At 46.0% G+C, this 21,623-nt stretch overlaps 1 protein-coding gene across 3 annotated transcripts in view; it reads left to right on the top strand.

Annotated features, from left to right (window-relative positions):
• Positions 1 to 21,623, top strand: part of abcc10 (ATP-binding cassette, sub-family C (CFTR/MRP), member 10) — a 235,541-nt gene that overhangs the window by 88,689 nt on the left and 125,229 nt on the right. For all 3 annotated transcript variants that reach the window (XR_013576686.1, XM_078542808.1, XM_078542807.1), the window contains one exon: positions 2,503 to 2,674. Coding sequence is in view for 2 of the 3 variants with exons in the window: in XM_078542808.1 (XP_078398934.1) it covers positions 2,503 to 2,674 (172 nt within the window). In the remaining variant the exon portion in view is untranslated. The remainder of the gene's footprint in view (positions 1 to 2,502; positions 2,675 to 21,623) is intronic.

Genomic DNA, 21,623 nt, shown 5'->3' with positions numbered 1-21,623 from the left:
AAATTTTTTTAAAATGAATAAATAAATGAAAATAAATAAATAAATTTTTAAAAATTAGATTTAAAAAGGGGTAAGGATGGAGGTTTGAAGTTGTTGAACTCATTGTTAAGTCCGGAAGGCTGTAACAGCCTAATTAGCTGGACTTAACTTTGAGTTCAATAGCTTCATGCCATGAACTCTCTCCTCCATCTTCATTCCTTCTTTAATCCAATCTAAAATTTTTATTTTTATTTATTCATTTTTTACTTTTTTTATATATATAGATTAAAAAAATTATTTCTTTTTTTAAATCCTTTTTTAAAAATTCTTTTTCCCCAAAACCCATCACCCCCCCTTCCACCCCCTGCCAACCTCAGTTAAGAAGGAAAAATGTGGGTTGGTCAGGAAGGTTCCTTCTTTTGAGTTTGGTTCTTTTTTAAAATTCATTCACGGGATGTGGGCTTCGCTGGTTGGGCCAGCATTTATCGCCCATCTCTAGTTGCCCTTGACCTTGGTAATATTGCTGTGGAGAGATACTGAATGGCAATCCAGCACTTCCTCATGAGAAAAGCAGAGTTATTCCCCTGTGACCATTAGCCCCACACTTTCAGAGTGGTGCTGAAAGAGAACTGTTAGGTTGATGCCTCCACTGTTTCTTGGCAGGGGTTGGTGAATGCCTTAGTGTGCCTCGGGGATGAGTTATTGAGAGAGATCACAAAAATTCCTATTAATATTGTAGGCAACTCAGAGGGGGTTGAGAGCAGCTTGTGGAGTTATAGGAATGCGACTTGGTGGGTTACAAACTGGGTCCCTCCTCTGTCCGCTGCATGAAAAATTACAGCGTGGCAGGAAGAGGCCTATTAGTGGCCAGTAATTGGCTGCTTAAGGGTCTCAATTAGTCTGAGGGCAGGTGGGCTGCCCGATACCTTTCCTGCTATGCGTAAAATTGCCATGTGGTTGGGGGCGGGTGGGTAGCTGCCCTGGGAAATGCGCCCATGACATCATGCCTAATTTTACGTATCCTGCCCACCTGCCAATCTGCTCACAGGGGAGCATAATATTTTGCCCTGTGTTTTTGGATGATGTCACCAAGCGGCAGATGTGAAATAGCTGGATACTCAGGTTAGATCCTTAGAAGAGCAGACCTCACAGTGTAGGAATGGAAAGAGAAACCATTGTAGAGGGAGGTGGTGGCATAATGGTATTGTCACTGGCCTAATACTCTGGTGACCCGGGTTTGAATCCCACCATGGCAGATGGTGGAATTTGAATTCAATAAAAACCTGGAATTAAAAGCCTGATGCTGAAATCATTGCCAATTGTTGCAAAAACCTGGTTCACTTTAGGGAAGGAAAATCTGCTCTCCTTACCTGGCTACCTGACCTGGCTTACAAGTGACTCCAGACCCACAGCAATGTGGTTGACTCTTAAATGCTCCTGAACAAGGGATGGGCAATAAATGCTGGCCAGTGACGCCCACATCCCATGAATGAATAATTTAAAAAAAGGTGATTCTCTAGCTAAGATTAAATATATAAGAATGGAACCAGGTAAGAGAAATCGCACCCAGCTGGATGGCAATGAGGAGGTATTAGCAGAGGATGGTGTGGTCAACCATGTCACAAGCTGTACAAGTTTGAGGAGTGATAGGGATCCTATCACATAGCATCAGTGTGATCCTTTGGAGAAGTTGAAATGTTTTCTTGGTGAACATGGTTCGGGTGATTCTATTACATATGAACAGCATTTTCATTGGACAGCCTAAAAGGGCTACATGTTGGTGTGGAGGGCAGGGTATGAAGTGCTTGAGTCTATTTTAATGCACCAGATCTTATAGGTACTGGCATGGCAATGAGGGGAAAATCATCTGTTGTGTTATTGAGAAACCTTTGCTAAAAGTTTTGTATTAAGGATTTATCTCCTTGACTCATTCATTGGCTCCTTACAGCTGCGTAAATCTGGACAAAGTGGAATCAGCGCTGCTATTCTCTCAGTCTCCTTCAAAAAGGTTTCCCTTACAAAAATGTTTATTTTCTTGACCAATTTTCTCTCCAGCCTCCCACTCCATTAAGTGTTGAATTTTACTGAAGTGCACTTTCATGAGTACCTCACTCTCTGGTATCTCAGCAAAGGATCCACTCTTTAAATGTGAATCTAGACATGGAGTATTGGCAGGTTATTCAACCATAAGGTGCCTCACAACAAAACCCAATCCTACCCTTACTTAATATTAAAACACCAAGTCAGCAATTGGTGTGTGAAAACCTTTCCTCTCCTCACCCCAGCCCCAGGTTGGCCTCTGGTGCTGATCATTTTTCCCACCAATAATTCAACCCTGGATCTCCCTTTTCTGTATGGTTGATATTGACTCAATCTCTGAGTGAGTCTTTATCTTTGGATGTTTCCCATTTAAACTATAAGTTCTTTGTCAGGTTTCTGTGCTGCATGAGATTTTTGGAGCTGTAGAATGGATTTATATTCCATACTGAGTGTTTGGTTTTTCTCTTCCCTTACTCTCTGTAGGCGTGATGGAGAAGTGTATGTCTCAACGCAAAAGGAAGGTTTTGGCCTGGCAGTTCAAGAGCCCTGGATTCAGTTTACCACTGTCCGGGAGAATATACTTTTTGGAAGTAAATATCACGCCAAGTACTACCAAGAAGCAATCGAGGCTTGTGCACTCTCAGAGGATCTTAATGTATGGAATCTATAATTTATATTTATAATTTATGCAATGCAAAGAGTAATTCAAAATGTAATGATCCAGATTCAACTGATGGAAGTGGAGTAATTTTACTGCAATTTACTGAAACGCCCCCTTTCTAAATCTGTAGTGAAAATTTCACTTGTGGATACAATGTGAAGGCCAGCACTCACTAGAAAATCCTCAACATAGACCCCTCTGCCCAATTCCCATTGCTGCCCCACCATCAAAGTAACGGCAATTTGACTTGCAATCCAGATTTTTATCCGCTCATGGGAATAAATAAAAAAGTAAATTCATTTTTGCCCTTCCCTAATTGCCCTTGAGCAGGTTGCAGTGAATCACTGCAGCCCATGTGGTGTAGGTACACCCACGGTGCTGTTAGGAAGGGAGTTCCAGGATTTTGACTCAGTGACAGTGAAGGAACGGTGATATATTTCCAAGTCAGGATGGTGTGTGGCTTAGAGTGGAACTTGCAGGTGGTGGTGTTTCCATGTATTTGCTGCCCTTGTCCTTCTCGAAGGTAGCTGTCGTGGGTTTGGAAGGCGCTGTCGAAGGAACCTTGGTGAGTTCCTGCAGTGCATCTTGTAGATGGTCCACACTGCTGCCATTGTGCGCCGGTGGTGGAGTGAGTTAATGTTGAAGGTGGCGGATGGGGTGCCAATCAAGGGGGCTGCTTTTTCATGGATGGTACTTACATACATAGGAGCAGGAGTAGGTCATTTGGCCTGTCGAACCTGCTCTGCCATTCAATTAGATCATGGCTGATCATCTACTTCCGTGTCATGAGAGAAGGTTTACTAGACTAATACCTGGAATGGGCAGATGTTTGGACAGGCTCAGCATGTATCTGCTGGAGTTTAGAAGAGTAAGAGTTTACTTGATTGAAACACATAAGATTTGATGTAGAAAGGATGCTTCCTCTTGTGGGAGAATCTAGAACTAGGGTCATTGTTTAAAAATAAGGGATTGTCCATTTTTAAAGCAGAGCTACATAGATTCTTGATGAGTAAGGGGGTGAAAGGTTATCAGAGGTCGATGAGAATGTGGAGTTGAGGTTACATCCAGATTAGCTATGATGTTATTGAATGGTGGAGCAGGCTCATGCGGCTGAGTGGCCTACTCTTGCTCCTAATTCTTAAGGTTGTATCCCACTTTCCTGCACTATCCCCATATCCCTTGATGTCAATAGTATCCAGAAACCTATCAATTTCTGACTTGAACATGCTCAGTGATCGAACTTCCACTGCCCTGGGTAGAGAATTCTAAATAATCTGATTGGTAGAGGCATTGCCATGGAGTGCACTTGCCAACCAATCTGCGCTCTCTTCTCATACAGTATTAATGTGCTGTTTCCCCTGACATTGGTATCTCTTGCGAATTGTCCTGACGAGAAATACAAAAAGCTTTGACAAAAGATCTCTTTTTTTCAGCAATATTCAAGTTCTGTATTACCCCCAATCCCACGTGTTCTAATTTCGTTGACTTTGTGGGACCTTATCAAAAACCTTCTGGAAATCCAAATACACCACACCCACTGGTTCTCCTTTATCCTTGCCATAAGTAACATCCTCAAAAAACTCCGACAGGTTTGTCAAACATGACTTCCCTTTCATAGATCCATGTTTGACTCTGGCCAATCATGTCATTATTTTCTAAGTGTCTAGTTTTCACGTCCTTTATAATAGATTCTAACATTTTCCCTACCATTGACGTCAAACTAACAGGTCGTAGTTCTCTGTTTTCTCTCTCCCACCGTTTGTAAATTGTGTGGTTACATTTGCTACTTTCCAGTTTGCAGGTACCTTTCGAGAATCTATAGAACTTTGAAAGATAACCATCAGTGCATCTGCTATCCAGCCACCTCCTTCAGCATTCTGGGCGGAATTTTCGCATCCTGCCCACGGCCGGTTTTGTGGCAGGCGGGAGCGGAGAATCTATTGGGAGCCAAAAAATTGGAATCCTGCCGACATGAAAACAGTTTGCAATTCTCCCGATGGCGGGTCGGGTATCCCACTGCCTATTGGTATGAATGCCATTAGCATTCATTACCATCTCCTGAATGCTTATTAAATCAGCTGCTCACTGGAATAACGTGCCGCCTTCTAAGCGTTGGTCTGAATCTCATATGAAAAAGAGTGGTGTGCCCAGGTGGGACCTCACTTCTCTCACCACTTTGAGGAGTGCAACATACGTAGTCTTCCTGCCACAGTGCTGTGCCGGTCTCGTTGGAATGCCACACAACTGGGGGTGCAGGGTTGGTCTGCTCCTGGTAGCTGCCTCCATAGTCCAGAAGGACACCAGTGTACACCAGTACTCAGGCAGGGCTCAACTTTCAGACAGAGACCAGTATTGCAACCTGGGGCTTGTAGTGTTGGTCTGCCCCAGGTGGGTGACACCCTTGTCCAGGAGGACAGCACTGTACACTGGTACTCATACAGGGCTGAGCATTCAGAGACCAACATTTCAATCAGGGTGGGAGCGGGGCGGGGGGGAGGGGAAGGAAGGCTTTGCAAAAGGGTGAAGGAGAAGGAGGAACGATGGAAGGCAGAGGGGAGACAGACGGTTGGGAAGCTGGAGCCCGACAAGGGAAACTGTAACACTGACAAACAAGGAGTGGATGGATACCACATGTATGAATGGATAGGGATGCACACAGATTCTGGAATAGGAAAGTGGGTGTGTATGTTAGTATGGCACAAGAGGGATGTGTCGCATGGATACTCAAGGTGGAGGTGGTGTTGCTGAGAAGGGAGTCAGTGTCATCTTCAGTCATGAGGGCACTGGGGAGCACTGAAAGCCAAACTTCTTGGTCTGGGGCTTGCACTCAGGAATCAGAGAGTACAGACAGTCCTGGGGCTCTGTAGACAGGAGTTAGGGAGTAGAGACACTCCTTGGAATTACAGTCAGGAGTCAGAGTAGAGATCATTCTGTGGTCTGTAGAACTCTCAGTCAAGAGTAAGAGAGCTGATACTGTCATGGGGTGCAGCGGGTGGTGCAGCAGGGCTATGCATGGCACACATGTTGTACCCCAATTCCAGGGAGGGGCAAGGGCTGTGTGCTCAATTAGGATAATGCACAGCTTGGTGTGCAGGGTGTTTTACAATCACTGTCCATGGGCTTTCCTGTCTCTGCACTGGGCTGCAGATGGAATGGTTATGGTTATTGGGAGGCATCTGCAGCCTGTATTTGAGGAAAACATAATAAGGGGTCCTCCTCAGTAGATGACGAAGCACACAGCCTCTAGGTGGGGAGGGGGTGAGGTCCTCATGGACATGGGCATGTCAGCAGTGATGGGCTCAGGGGGAAGGGTAGGAATGTTGACCACAACAACTATGGGATCCAGTATTAGTGGGTGAGGCTGGGGAATAACAGGAGAGAGCTCTACCGTCACATCATGAGGTTCCAGGTACATTTCTGGGATGTGGACAGTGAGAGAGGAAGCGTTGAAGCTGGTCTCGAAATAGTAGTGCAGAACTATCTTGCTCTATTGAAGTTATGGCACAGTTATAAATCGCGAGTAGAAGTGATTCTGAATGGTTGGGGTCTGAGGTAATGTGGGAGGAGTGCATTGCTGGACTAAGGGGCCCTTTTTGGAGGTGCCCTCTAACTTGCTGGTACCACAAGTGTAACTGGAGTCTGATTAGAGAGAAAGGAGGAAGCCCTCCTTGCGAAGATAGCCATTGGAAGTCAATGTCTTTATCAGCTACGTAACAGGGATATTCAGAGATCAGTGGGTTAACATCACAGTCACTGCACCGCAACATTAACATAGGAATGTGAAATTTGGGAATGCAGGCAACCATTAAGGAGGCACAGGTGCTGCATATATGACATCCCATCCTTGGAGGACTGTCATATGCTTTTCAGAACTGGCATTCCTAATGGGTCAAAGGGCATCCAGTCATTAATCATGAGCAACTTACTGATAATTAGTATGCCAGATCAGAGATTGGAGCAATGAGCTAGGTTAGGTAGTGCATGTCATTCAAGCTTCCTCCAACCATTGAGCGATTCACATCAGGGATGGCATCTTGGTCACCTGATGTGTGTGTTAGAGCTTCAGATACAATGCTGCATCAGCACTAAAGCCAGTAGGGTAGACACCACGATAGACCATTACAAATGGTAACGGATTGTGAGCTTCACTATGTAGATCCGTTAATCATTGAACATGTTAATCTTTCATTTCAGAAGAAGGCTAAAGCAAATATGCATCCAGGGCTCAATGCTGTCTTTTTGAGGGTTCTAATGCAGTGGAGAAGCAGAAGGAGGGAGAGGCGATGCCACGTGCAGCTCTAGCAGGAGACCCCGCCTGAGGTCCAGGGTGCAGGGGAGCCAAAGCAAGAATAAGAGCACCAGGAGGAGAGACCCAGACAACAGAGGTGACTTGCCAGACCTAGGATATACTGAAGAAGAATCTCCTATTTGCACATGAGTGAGAGACAATGCCGTTCAGGCCTGCGCTTGTCCCGAGCCCTGGTGGATTGCATCTGCCACCTTCTTTGGGAGGACCTAACACCCCGTGGAGTGGGAGGCTACTCCCTGCCAGTGGCCTTGAAGGTGATCACCACGCTCAATTTCTCTGCCTGTGGATCATTCCAGGGATCCACAGGTGACGTGTGCAGTATCTCGCAGACCACGACACATCGATGCATCAGGGAGGTCACAGATGGCCTCCTCAGTAAGGCACATCACTGTTAGGTTTACACTTGGCGATGGCATAGTGGTATTGTCGCTGGACTAGTAATCTACAGACCCAGGGTAATGCTCTGGGGACTTGGGTTCAAATCCCACCAAGGCAGATGATGGGATTTGAATTCAGTCTGGAATTCAAAGTCTAATGATGACCATGAAACCATTGTCGATTGTTGTAAAAACCCATCTGGTTCATTAATGTCTTTTAGGGAAGGAAATCTGCCATCCTTACCTGGTCTGGCCTACATGTGACTCCAGACCCACAGCAATGCCCTCTGAACTAGGGATGGGCAATAAATGCTGGCCGAGCCAGTGACACCCCCATCCCATGAATGAGTAATTAAAAAAAAAACTTGAAGATAGCTAGGCTGGTGAGATTCAATGGCTTTGCAGCTATCTCAGGCTTCCTAAGAGTGGAGGGTGCAATAGACTGCACCCAGGTGGCTTTGAGGGCTCCATGGCAGCAGCCACTAATGTTTATCAACTGTAAAGGCTTTTATTCCATCAACTGGTGTGTGATCATCAGAAGCACGTTTGTGCCAAATATCCTTGGAGTTGCCGTGACTCATACACCCTGAGTCACGTCCAGGTGCCTCAGATGTTCGAAGCGCCTGATCATCTACAGGGATGGCTGCTTGGGGATAAGGGGTTTCCACTGAAATACTGCCTGATGAAACCAGTGTGTCGCCCTCAGAGCCTTTCGAAGGAGAAGTACAACACAGTTCCACACGGTCCCTAATCGAGCAGACCATTGGCATTCTGAAGACACGCTTCTGGTGTTTGGACTGCTCAGGTGGCGCTCAATAGTACATTCCCAATTGAGTTTCACACATCATCACTAAGTGTTGTGCCCTTCACAACCTGGCACTGCAATGGGTTGATCCCTTGCCAGAGGGTGAAATGGAGGAGAATGAGAGATCTTCAGGGGATGGGCAGCAGGAGGCCCAGGAACCTTAAGAGGGTGATGAGGGTCAGTTTGAACACAATACCATCGGGGAAGCAAGACTTGGGAGACCTGCCTGTGCCATTTTAATTGTTACCAGATTCCAGGAGGAGTAAAGTGAAGGCAAGGGGAGATGGTCACATTTCTCCTGGCCCTTAATGCCATTCCATTGCATTTTTTGGGATGCCCACCCAGTTACATCGAGAGCTAGTTCAGCATTCAGAATTTCACCTTTGAGTCTCATGATTCACCAGGCCATGATCTCCAAGAAGGTCAGAGGTACACCCTGCATGTACTCGCTCTGGGAAATGAGAGTCCACTCAACAACGAGAATGCTGCAAAAACTGACTTAAACCATTGTCACTACATAAATGAGAAGCTACAGCGACCATTGAGATGAGGACATGGTTGGGGATTTCCTCCTCCCATTCATGTCTTGTCCTTTATCACTACCACTGAGGAGACACAACTGCCGTAATCCCTCAAGATTGCTGAGCTGTTCTTGCACAATGGTGTATCGAGAGGAAGAAAGATTACAAGCTCATTGAGAACACACTTCCAATAAAGATTTTAACACATCTCCCTGACATCACACAAGGGTGCGGAACCAATTTCAGTGAGGTTGACAGCATGTGAATGTGAATCTCACAGAGGGTGACTATCACTGAGTGGGAGAATGGCTAATACTCGAAATAAGAAGATTCATAATCACAACGCATTCAGTTGACCACGCCATTCATATAAACATCAGATGTATTAACAAAAGTGCAATATTTTTACAGTGCACATCCATGACCTAAAAGTGATTTCTATATTTAAGTTCCCTTACCTTACCACTACACCTGGGTGCTGCCCTGACATCCGCAGCAGAGATGGAGGCAGCCTGCTGATTGCTACGTCCTGATGTCTGTAATGACCTTGGCAGACGTCCTCTGGTGGCTTGAGGCCTAAAGGGCTCCAGCCTGATAAGGCTTTCCTGCTCAGAGGCAGGTGCACCCTCTTCGGCCTGTGCAGATGGAGTGGATGGAGTCACAGGCAGAGGGGATTCTGAGTGGCTGGATACCCTTGGAGTGTCCTGAGATGAGCCCCCCCACAAGGTGTCTGGATGATGATCATTCTCTCTTTGGGTGCCCAAGGGTCCCACCCGGACTCCTTGAGGAGAAGGTGCATATCAAGCTACCTTGACCCCATTTCGCCTACACATTGATGGTGCCCACCATGGTGCATGACCATGGAGTCCGGGGCTGAGTGCAAATCAGGCAAAACCTGCTGGATCAAGGTCTCTATGGTGGTCGCCAACCTTCCCATGGTGACCTTGAGGTGCTTGCATGTCAGGGCCATGACATCAGAAAGAACGCGGACAGACTTCATCCTTCGCTCTAGTCTGCTGAGTGACTGCCGAATCTCCGTCTGATGTTCCACCGCCAATTGTTGCATCTCCAGCATTGAGTTGATGGCCACTTGCAGAGGGTCATCATTTGACTCGGGCTGATCCATTGGCCGGTCTCCAGCAGTCCTGAGTGCCGGAGACTTGGGCTGTCCCTGCCTCCGACTGCTGCGAAGACGTGTCAGTGAGGTGTTCTTCAGAAAGTCAGCCCGAGCTTAATCTAGAACTATGCCCCACCGAGATGTGTGTTTCTGCACTGGTAGGGGGTTCAGCTGAGTGCTGTGATGGATCTTCCTCAGCTTCGGACATGGTCTGGGGGCTGGCACATGGTGGGTGGCCTTTTGGGCCTCAATGTGCTGGTACCTATAAGAGAGAGGAGAGAGTTTTATTTGATGAGCATGCAGATTACACGTGTGGGGAGGTGATGGCGTAGTGGTATTGTCGCTGGACTAGTAAATCAGAGATCTAGGGTAATGCCCTGGGGACCCGGGTTCGAACCCCACCACAGCAGATGGTGAAATTTGAATTAAAAAAAAAATCTGGAATTAGACGTCTAATGATGACCATGAGATGTTGATTGTTTAAAAGCCTACCTGGTTCACTAATCCCCTTGAAGGAAGGAAAATGGTCATCCTTACCCAGTTGGCCCTGGTCTGGCCCATGTGTGACTTCACATGTGGTTAACTCCTAAGTGCCCCCTGAACAAGGGCAATACATGCTGGTCTAGCCAGCAATGCCCACGTGGCATGAATGAATAAAAAAAAATGTCACTTACTGTGATGTGATGAACTGATGGAGGTGTGATCCATCTTAGGTTGCTGAGACAATCGGATCTCCCCTTCCCACAGCAGCAATCTTCCCCAGCGATCTTGAATTCCATGAGGGTCACGATGTTGGACGTCCCTCCCACGGTCTGCACTCTTTCCCTGATGCAGATAACAGAAAGGAATGTGAGGAGAAAGGATGTAGCTGAGGTTGGGTAAGATGCATGCCCCTTGTGTGGTGAACCCCAGAAGGGTTCACCACACAAGGGCCTGAGGAAGGAGTGTGCGCAGCATGATAGGTGGGCTGGTGGTGAGGTGAAAGACACATGAGACACTCAGTGATGATACGTGTCCCCTGCTAATGGCTGTGTGAGACCCCTGAAGAGAGTAGCCCTTGGATTGCATAATGCCATAATGAGAGTTTAATATTTGAGGGAGCTGAATGATGACTCATCCTGGTGAAGTGGATCATTCACCTTCTTCCTGCACTGGATGATGTTTGGGTGCATTAGCTAACCGTGCTTAGCGATGGCCTCCCAGGCCGGAGAGATGAGGCTGCTTTTGCCTCCTGGAGTTGACCCTGGGATAGAGCACATCCCTATGTGCCTGATCCTCTGATCCATGTCTGGAGGACCTTTTGGCTGAAGCGTGGTGCTGCCTCCTTTTGGCTTGCAGCCTTTCTCTTTTGGTTGGAAGACATCTCTAATGGTCTTCTGGAGACAGGTGGGCTGGAGAGAGTGAGATGTGTGTGTATGGGCAGCATTTAAATGTGGAGCCTGGACCTGCGACTCCTTGAGTAACAGTGGGGTAGACAAGTCAGCTCCTGACCTGCCGGCTGATTTGGTGTGATACTCACCTGGGCATAATTATTGAGCTTCCAAATGCAGAATCGACTGCGATTTCCCTCCATTCTAAGCAGTGGGATATGCACCACGGAACTCGCCTGACACTGCACTTAGTTTCAAAAACAGAAAATTCCAGCCTCTAGGATGTAGCTCATCGGGTCCAGGGTATTTATCAATCTTTAATCCAAGTAATTTTTTGAGTACTACCTCTTTCTTAACACTAATTTCTTTCAGTTGCTGATTTTCACAAGTCCCTTGGTTCCCTAGTATTCCTGGCAGATTTTCTGTACCTTCCTCCATGAAGACAGACACAAAGTAATTGTTAAGTTTCTCCACCGTTTCCCTATTCTCCGTTATAAATTCTGCTGTCCCCACCTGTAATGGACCCACGTTTGTCCTTACTACTTTTTTAGTTTTCATATACCGAAAGAAGATTTTACAATCCACCTTTATGTTACTCGTGAACTTGCTTTCATATTCTATTTTCCCTTTCTTAGTCAGTTTCTTGGTCCTCCTTTGCTGGAATTAAAATGCTCCCAATCCTTGGACAACATTCCCTGGCAACCTTACAAGCCACTTCCTTTGATCTAATGCAACCTTTACTTTTTGGTAGCCATGGTGATTCACCTTTCCTGTTGGGTGTTTGTGTCTTAGAGGAATGGTGTCGAGTTCCTTGGGTGTTGTGGAGCTGCACTCATCCAGGCAAGTGGAGAGTATTCCGTGACTTAAAAACATAAGAAGGAACAGAAGTAGGCCATTCAGCCCCTTGAGCCTGCTCCTCAATTTAATAAGATCATGGCTGATCTGATAGTAACCTCAAATCTGCATCTCACCCACCCCCGATAACCTTTCACCTCCTTACTTACCAAGAATCTATCCACCTCTGCCTAATAGTCAAAGACTCTGCTTCCACCACCTTTTCAGGAAGAGAGTTCCAAAGACTCACGACCCTCTGAGTGAAAGAATTTCACCTCATCTCTCTTTTAAATGGGTGACCCCTTATTTTTAAACAGTGACCCCTAGTTCTAGATTCTTCCACAAGAGGAAACATCCTCTCCACATCCACCCTGTCAAGACCCCTCAGGAACTTATATGTTTCAATCAAGTTGCCTCCGACTCTTCTAAACTCCAGCGGATACAAGCCTCGCCTGTCCAACCTTTCCTCATAAGACAACCCACCCATTCCAGGTATTAGGCTGGTAAACCTTCTCTGAACTGCTCCCAACGCATTTACACCCTTAAATAAGGAGACCAATACTGTACACGGTACTCCGAATGTGGTCTCACTCGTGAGCGGGAGGCAATGGCGTAGTGGTATTGTCACTGGACTAGTAATCCAGAGACCCAGAAGTAATGCTCTGGGGACCCAGGTTTGAATCCCACAGCAGATGGTGAAAATTGAATTCAATTAAAAAAAGACCTGGAATTAAAAGTCTGATGATGACCAAGAAACCATTGTCGATTGTTGTAAAAACCCATCTGGTTCACTAATGCCCTTTAGGGAAGGAAATCTGTCGTACTTACCTGGTCTGGCCTACATGTGACTCCAGACCCACAGCAATGTGGTTGACTCTGAAATGGCCTAGCAAGCCACTCAGTCGTAACAAACAGCTACAAAGACACAAAAAGGGAATGAAACCGGGGACCACCCGGCATCGATCTAGACGCCGGAAACAACAATGGCAATCGCAGCCCTGTTGACCCTGCAAAGTCCTCCTTACTGACACCAGGGGGTTAGTACCAAAATTGGGAGAGCTATCTCACAGACTAGTTAAGCAACATAGTCATCCACGCAGAATCATACCTTGTAGATCATGTCCCAGACACCACCACCACCCTCCCTGGGTATGTCCTGTCCCACCAGCAGGACAGACCCAGCGGAGGTGGCAACACAGTAATATACAGTCAGGCGGGAGTTGCCCTGGGAGACCCCAACATCGACTCCGGATGCCATGAAGTCTCATGGCATCGGGTCAAACATGGGCAAGGGAACCTCCCGCTGATTACCACGTACTACCTTCCCTCAGCTGATGAATCAGTGCTCCTCCATGTTGAACACCACTTGGAGGAAGCACTGAGGGTGGCAAGGGCTCAGAATGTACTCTATGTGGGGGACTTCAATATCCATCACCAAGAGTGGCTCGGTAGCACCACTACTGAATGAGCTGGCTGAGTCCTAAATGACATAGCTACTAAACTGGGTCTGCGACAGTTGGTAAGGGAACCAACAGGTAAAACATACTTGACCTGATCCTCACCAACCTGCCTGCTGCAGATGCTTCTGTCCATGACAGTATCAGTAGGAGTGACCAATGCACAGTCGTTGTGGAGACGAAGTACCGCCTCCACATTGAGGATACCCTACATCATGTGTGGCACTACCACTGTGCTAAATGGGATGGATTTCGAATAGATCTAGCAGCTGAAGACTGGGCATCCATGAGGTGCTGTGGGCCATCAGCAACAGCAGAATTATAGACGAACACAGTCCGTAACCTCATGGTCCAGCATATCCCCATTCTACCATTACCATCAAGCCAGGGGATCAACCCTGGTTTAAAGAAGAGTGCAGGAGGGCATGCCAGGAGCAGCACCAGGCAAACCTAAAAATGAGGTGTCAACCTGGTGAAGCTATAACACAGGACTACTTGCCTGCCAAACCGTATAAGAAGCAAGCGATAGACAGAGCTGAGCAATTGCACAACCAGTGGATCAGAGCTAAGCTCTGCCATGTCCATTCGTGAATGGTGGTGGACAATTAAACAGCTCGCTGGAGGAGGAGGCTCCACAAATATCCTCATCCTCAATGATGGAGGAGGCCTGCACATTAGTGCAAAAGATAAGGCTGAAGCATTTGCAACAATCTTCAGCCAGAAGTACTGAGTGGGTGCTCCATCTCGGCCTCCTCCGGAGGTCTCCAGCATCACAGATGCCAGTCTTGAACTAATTTGATTCACTCCACATGTTATCAAGAACTGGCTGAAGGCACTGGATACTGCAAAGGCTATGGGCCCTGACAATATTCCGGCAATAGTCCTGAAGACTTGTGCTCCAGAACTTGCTGCACCCCTAGCCAAGCTGTTTCAGTACAGCCACAACACTGGCATGTACCCGGCTATGTGGAAAATTGTCCAGGTATGTCCTGTACACAAAAAGCAGCACAAATGCAACCCAGCCAATTATCGCCCCGTCAGTCTACTCTCCATCATCAGTGAAGTAATGGAAGGGGCCATCAACAGTGCTATCAAGCGGCACTTGCTTAGCAATAACCTGCTCACTGATGCCCAGTTTGGGTTCCGCCAGGGCCACTCAGCTCCTGACCTCATTATAACTTTGGTTGAAACGTGGACAAAAGAGTTGAACTCTCGAGGTGAGGTGAGAGTGACTGCCCTTGACATCAAGGCAACATTTGACTGAGCGTGGGATCAAGGAGCCCTAGCAAAACTGGAGTCAATGGGAACCGGGGAAAACTCTCCGCTGGTTGGTGTCATACCTAGCACAAAGGAAGATGGTTGTGGTTGTTGGAGGTCAGTCATCTCAGCTCCAGGACATCACCGCAGGAGTTCCTCAGGGTAGTGTCCTCAGCCCAACCACCTTCAGCTGCTTCATCAATGACCTTCCTTCCATCATAATGTCAGAAATTCGTTGATGATCGCATGATGTTTAGCACTATTCAGTGGCTCCTCAAATACTGAAGGAGTCCATGTCCAAATTCAGCAAGACCTGGACAATATCCAGGATTGGGCTGGCAAGTGGCAAGTAACATTTGCGTCACACAAGTGTTAGGCAATGACCATCTCCGAAAGAGAGAATTCAACCACCATCTCTTGACATTCAATGGCATTACCATCACTGAATCCCCCACTATTAATATCCTGGGTGCTACCATTGACCAAAAACTGAACTGCACTAACCATATAAATACTGTGGCTACAAGAGCAGGTCAGAGGTTAGGAATTGTGCGACGAGTAATCGACCTCCTAACTCCCCAAAGGTTGTTCATCATCTACAAGCCACAAGTCAGGAATGTGATGGAATACTCCCCACTTGCCAGGATGAGTGCAGTTCCCACAACATTCAAGAAACTTGACAGCACTCAGGACAAAGCAGCCCGCTTGATTGGCACCACATCCACAAACATTCACTACCTCCACCACCAACGCACAATAGCAGCAGTGTGTACCATCTTCAAGATGCACTGCAGGAATTCACCAAGGCTCCTTCGACAGCATCTTCCAAACCCACGACCACTACCATCTAGAAGGACAAGGGCAGCAGATAGATGGGAACACCACCACCTGGAAGTTCCCCTCCAAGTCACTCACCATCCTGTCTTGGAAATATATCGCTGCTCCTTCACTGTCACTGGGTCAAAATCCTTGAACTCCCTTCCGAACAGCACTGTGGATGTACCAACACCACATGACTGCAGCGGTTCAAGAAGGTAGCTCATCACCTTCTCAAGGGCAATAAATGCTGGCTCAGCCACATCCCATGTATGAATAAAAACAAAACTAGTGCTCTGTACAACTAAAGAATAACCTTCCTACTTTGGTATTCAATTCCCCTCGCAATAAATTATAACATTCTTTTAGCTTTCCTAATTACTTGCTGTACCTGCATACTAGCCTTTTGTTATTCATACACTAGGACACCCAGATCCCTCCGCATCTCACAGCTCTGCAATCTCTCACCTTTTAGATAATATGCTTCTCTTCTATTCTTTCTGCCAAAGTGGATAATTTCACATTTTCCCTTGTGCTCTGTAGACGATGGACAAGCTTTGGGTGTCAAGAGATGAGTTACTCTCTGTAGAATTCCTAGCCTCTGACCTGTTCTTGTAGCCACACTATTTATATGGCTAATCCAGTTCAGTTTCTGGTCAATGGTAACCCCCACGATGTTGATTGTGGGGGATTTAGCGATGGTAATGCCATTGAATGTCAAGGGGAGATGGTTAGATTCTCTCTTGTTGGAGGATGCTAATGGAAGTGTGGGTGGAGATAGCTGAAGGGCTTGCCATAATCTTCCAATCTTCCCTAGGTACCAGGGAGGTTCCAGAGGATTTGAGAGTTGCAAATGTAAAACTCTTACTCAAGAAATGGTGTAAGGACGTACCTGGTAACTGTAGGTCTGTCAGTTTAACAGCAGTCATGAGTAAAGTTTTAGAAACAATAATCGAGGAAGAATGTACAAGCACTTGGAAAGGTTTGAGTTAATTAAGGAGAGCCAGCACAGATTTGTAAAAGGTAGATTTGGTTTGACTAATTGAATTTTTTGATGACGTAACAGAAGGTTGATGAGGAGAATGTGGTGGATGTTGTCGACATGGATTTTAAGAAAGAATTTCACTCAGTACCACATAAAAGTCTAGTTAACAAATTGTGGTTCAGGCGATAAAGGGGTCAGTGTCAGCTTGGGTAAGAAATTGGCTTAAGGACAGGAAGCAGTGAGTCATGATTAATAATTGTTTTTCAGACTTGAGGATGGTCAACAGTGGTGTTCCCCAAGGTTCAGTGCTAGGACCACTGCTTTTTTTTGATATTCATCAATTATTTGGATATTGGAATAGAGAATAAATTTTCAAAATTTGTTGATGATACCAAACTTGTGGCTGACAGTGAGGATGATACCAACCGACTGTCATTGGACATAGGCTAGCAGAAAGGCAGATGAGCAGCAGATGGAATTTAATACAGAGAAGTGTGAGGTGATGAATTTTGGCAGAATGGAGAGGGACAGGCACGAGAGACTTAATGGCACAGTTGCAAAGAGTATTCAGGTGCACAGAGACCTGGTGGTTCATTTCCATAGATCTTTGAAGTTGGCAGGACATATTGAGAGATTAGTTTGCAATGCACAGAGGAGTTTTGGTTTCTACTTAGGGTGTTGAGTACAAAAACAGAGAAGTTGAATCTTTCGCAAGCTTTGCGTCCTGTTCTTGTCACCACAATTTGGAAGGATGTAAGGTAGCTGAGGTCATAGGTTTGGTAGGTGCTTTCGAAGGAGGTTTAGTGAGTTGACCTTTTCTAAGTATCTCATACAATGAGCAGCACAAAAGGTGTAAATCCATAAACACACTTTCCTCATCTGTATTAATCTTCTGATTGTACAAGAGGAGGATGAGAAAAGGCTGTCAAGTGCATTAGTGCTCACTTTATCCATTTAACAGTGCAGTCTTGAGCATAATCCTCCCAAACACTCTAAATACTAACTATTGTTCTGGCCAACAACAGAATCACAGAATTTTAACGCCACAGAAGGAGGCCATTCGGTCCATCATGTCTACACCAGCTCTCCAAATGAACATTATGACATTGTACCATTGCCCTGCCTTTTCCCCGTGCCCTTGCACATTGAATAGAAACAAATAATCATCTAATGTCCTCTTGCATGCCTCGATTGAGCCTGCCTCCACCACACTTCCAGGCAGTGCATTCCAGACCCGAGCCGCTCGTTGTGTGAAAAAGTTTTTTCTCATGTCACACTTGCTTCTTTTGCAGATCACTTTAAATCTGTGCCATCTCGTTCTTGATACTTTTATGAGTGGGAACAGCTTCTTCCTATCTTCTCTGTCTAGCCCCCTCATGGTTTTAAACATCTCTATCAAATCTCCTCTCAGCCTTCTTCTCTTCAAGGAGAACAGTCCCAGCCTCTCCAATCTATCCTCATAGCTGAAGTTTCTCATCCCTGGAACCATTCTTGTAAACCTCTTCTGCACTCTCTCCAATGTGTTCACATCCTTCCTATAGTGTGGCGCCCAGAACTGTACACACTACTCCAACTGAGGCCTAACGAATGCCTTATATAAATTCAGCATAACCTCCTTGCTCTTGTACTCTATGCCCCTATTAATAAAGTCCAGAATACTTATGCTTTATTAACTGCTCTCTCCACCTCTCCTGCCACCTTCAATGACCTATGCACATATACACCCAAGTCTTTCTGCTCCTGCGCCCCCTTCAAAATTTCACCCCTTATTTTATATTGTCTGTCCATATTCTTCCTACCAAAATGCATCACCTCACACTCCTCCACATTGAACTTCATCTGCCACCTATCTGACCACTCCACCAACTTGTTTATGTCCTCTTGAAGCTCCACACCGTCCTCCTCGGAGTTTACAACACTCCCAAGCTTCGTATCATCTTCAAACTTTGAAGTTGTCCCCTGCACACCAAGGTCTAGATCATTAATATATATCAAGAACAGCAAGGGTCCCAATACAGACCCCTGGGGAACTCCACTTCAAACCTTCCTCCAGCCTGAAAAATATCCATTGACCATTACTCTCTGCTTGCTATTTTTCAGCCTATTTTGTATCCACGTTGCTACTGTCCCCTTTTATTCTATGAGCAATAACTTTTCTCACAAGTCTGTTGTGTGGCACTGTGTCAAATGCCTTTTCAAAGTCCATGTACACCACATCAACAGCATTACCCTCATTGACCTTTTTTGTTAACTCTTCAAAGAACTCCAGCAAGTTAGTTAAACACTAATTCCCCTTCAGAAATCCATGCTGGCTCTTCCTTATCAACCCATATTTTTCCATATGAATACTAATTCTAGCCTCAATAATTACTTCTAGAATCTTGCCCTCCACTGAAGTTCAACTGACTGGTCTGTAATTGCTGGGCTTATCCTTATAACCTTTTTTGAACAAGGACGTAATGTTTGCAATTCTCCAGTCCTCTGGCACCTCCTCTGAGTCTAAGGAAGACTGAAAGATTACGGCTAGTGCCTCTGCAATTTCTAATCTCACTTCCTTCAATATCCTTGGATGCTTTTCATCCGGTCCCGGTGCCTTGTCAACTTTAAGTACTGACCAGTTTATTCAACACTTCCCCCTTATCAATTTTGAACCCTTCAAGTGACAGAGCTTCCTCGTCTGTCACCATGGCCTGGGTATCATCTACCTCCTTGGTAAAGACAGATGCAAACTATTCGTTTAATACCTGAGCCATGGCCCCTTTGTCCAAGTGTAAGTTCCCTTTTAGGTCCCTAATTGGCCCTACTCCTCCTTTTACCACCCTTTTACTATTTATATGCCTATAGAAGACTTTGGGATTCCCCTAATGTTGGCTGCCAGTCTTTTCTCAATCCCTGTTCACTTCTCTAATATGCTTTTTCACCTCTCCTCTGGACCTTCTGTATTCCTCTTGGTTCTCAATTGTATTTTCTACATACACTTGCTTGAGCGTACTTTTTCTTCTTTATCTTAATTTCAATCTCCTTTTTCATCCAGGGAGCTCTGGATTTATTTGTCCTATCTTTCCCTTTTGATGGAATATACTTTGACTGTGCCCAAACCAATTCTTTTTTGAAGGTAGCTCATTGTCCAGCTACAGTTTTTCCTGCCAATCTTTCGTTCCAGTATATTTGGCCCAGCTCTGTTCTTGCCCCATTGAAGTCGGCTCTTGTCCAGTTAATTATTCTTACTCTAGATTGCCTATCGTCCTTTTCTATCATTATCCGAAAGCGTACAATACAGTGATCACTGTCTCCTAAATGTTCCCCCACTGACGCCTGATGCACTTGGCTCACCTCATTTCCAAGAACCAGGTCGAACAGTGCGTCTTTTCTTGTTGGATTGGACACATACTGCTGTAGAAAATTCTCCTGAACGCAATCTTAGGAACTTTTGCCCCTCTCTGCTCTTTACACATTCGGGTAATTGAAGTCCCCCATTATAACTACTCTATAATGCCTGCATTTGTCTGTAATTTTCCTGCAGATTTGTTCTTCTACGTCCTTCTCAATGTTTGGCGGTCTGCAGACTACACCGAGCAATCTAATTGCACACTTTTTGTTGCTTAGCTTTAGCCAAATTGATTCTGTCCTTGAACCCTCTAGGACATCCTCTTTCTCCAGCACTGCAATGCTCTCCTTAACCAATACCGCCACCCCTCCCCCTTTCCCATCTCTTCTGAACACTTTGTACCAGGGAATATTTAACACCCAGTTCTGCCCTTCCTTGAGCCAGGTCTCTGTTATCGCCACAACATCATATTTCCACTTGGCAATTTGCGCCTGTAACTCCCCAATCTTATTTACTATACTCCGTGCATTCACATATACGCATAGTAACCCTGGTTTAGATTTTGTTACTTTCTCCCTTACCCTGACTTTACCTATTAACTTACTATTCTCTATACCAGTGCTATCTGTCCATCCCAGTATATTGTACACCCTGGTATTCCTCTCTAATATTTTTTCTAGGTTCCCACACCCCTGCCGAGTTAGTTTAAAGCCCTCCCAACAGCACTAGCAAAATGCCCCGCAAGGAACTCAGTCCCAGCTCTGCTCAGGTGCAACCCGTCCGGCTTTTACAGGTGCCATCTCCCCCAGAGCCTGTCCCAGGATCCTAAAGCCCTGCCTCCTGCATCATCTTTCCAGCCACGCATTCATCTGCCTTATCTTCCTATTTCTGTACTCACTGACACATGGCACTGGGAGCAATCCGGAGATTACTACATTGGGAGGTCCTGCTTGCTAATTTTCTACCTAGCTCCCTAAACTCTGATTTGAGGACCACATCCCCCTTCCTACCTAAGTTATTGGTATCAATGTGGACCATGACCTCTGGCTGATCACCCTCCCCCAGAAGAATGTCCTGCAGCCACTCTGTGACATCCTTGACCCTGGCACCAGGGAGACAACATACCGTCCTGGAGTCACGTCTACGGCCACAGAAACGCCTGTCTGTTCCCCTAACCAATGAATCCCCTATCACTACAACTCTTCCTTTCTTCTTCCTCCCCTCCTGTACAGCTGAGCCGCTTGTGGTGCCACAAACTTGGCTCTGACTGCACTCTTCTGAGGAACCAGCACCCTCACCAGCTTCCAAAATGGAAAACCGATTTGTGACTCCTGCACTATCTGCCTACTTCTCTTGGACTGCCTGGTGGTCACCCATTCCGTCTCTGTCTCCAGGCCCTTAAGCCGCAGTGTGACCACCTCTCTGAACGTGCTATCCATGTAGCTCTCAGCCTCGCGGATGCACCACAGTAACTCCAGCCCCTGCTCGAGCTCTGAAACCCAGAGCTCAAGTTTCTGCAGCTGACAGCACTTCCTGCACATGTGGTTGTTTAGGACATCAGTAGCGTCCATGACTTCACACATTTTACAGGACACGCATTCCACTTGACTGAGCTGCCTTGCCATGTCTTCACTCTACTTTCCTTACGTTAACTTTATTCTACTTTGGATTATTTATATTACTTTATTATATTGGCTCTTAAGTTTCCCTTATTCCTGGCGACTCACAGTTAAATCCAATATAGGAACTTTAAAAATATTGCACTTT

This window comes from Cetorhinus maximus, chromosome 5 (assembly GCF_964194155.1).
Source record: "Cetorhinus maximus chromosome 5, sCetMax3.hap1.1, whole genome shotgun sequence".
NCBI classification, from domain to species: domain Eukaryota; kingdom Metazoa; phylum Chordata; class Chondrichthyes; order Lamniformes; family Cetorhinidae; genus Cetorhinus; species Cetorhinus maximus.
The sequence above is the reverse complement of the archived record's forward strand: the minus strand, read 5'-3'. Positions and strand labels throughout refer to the sequence as shown.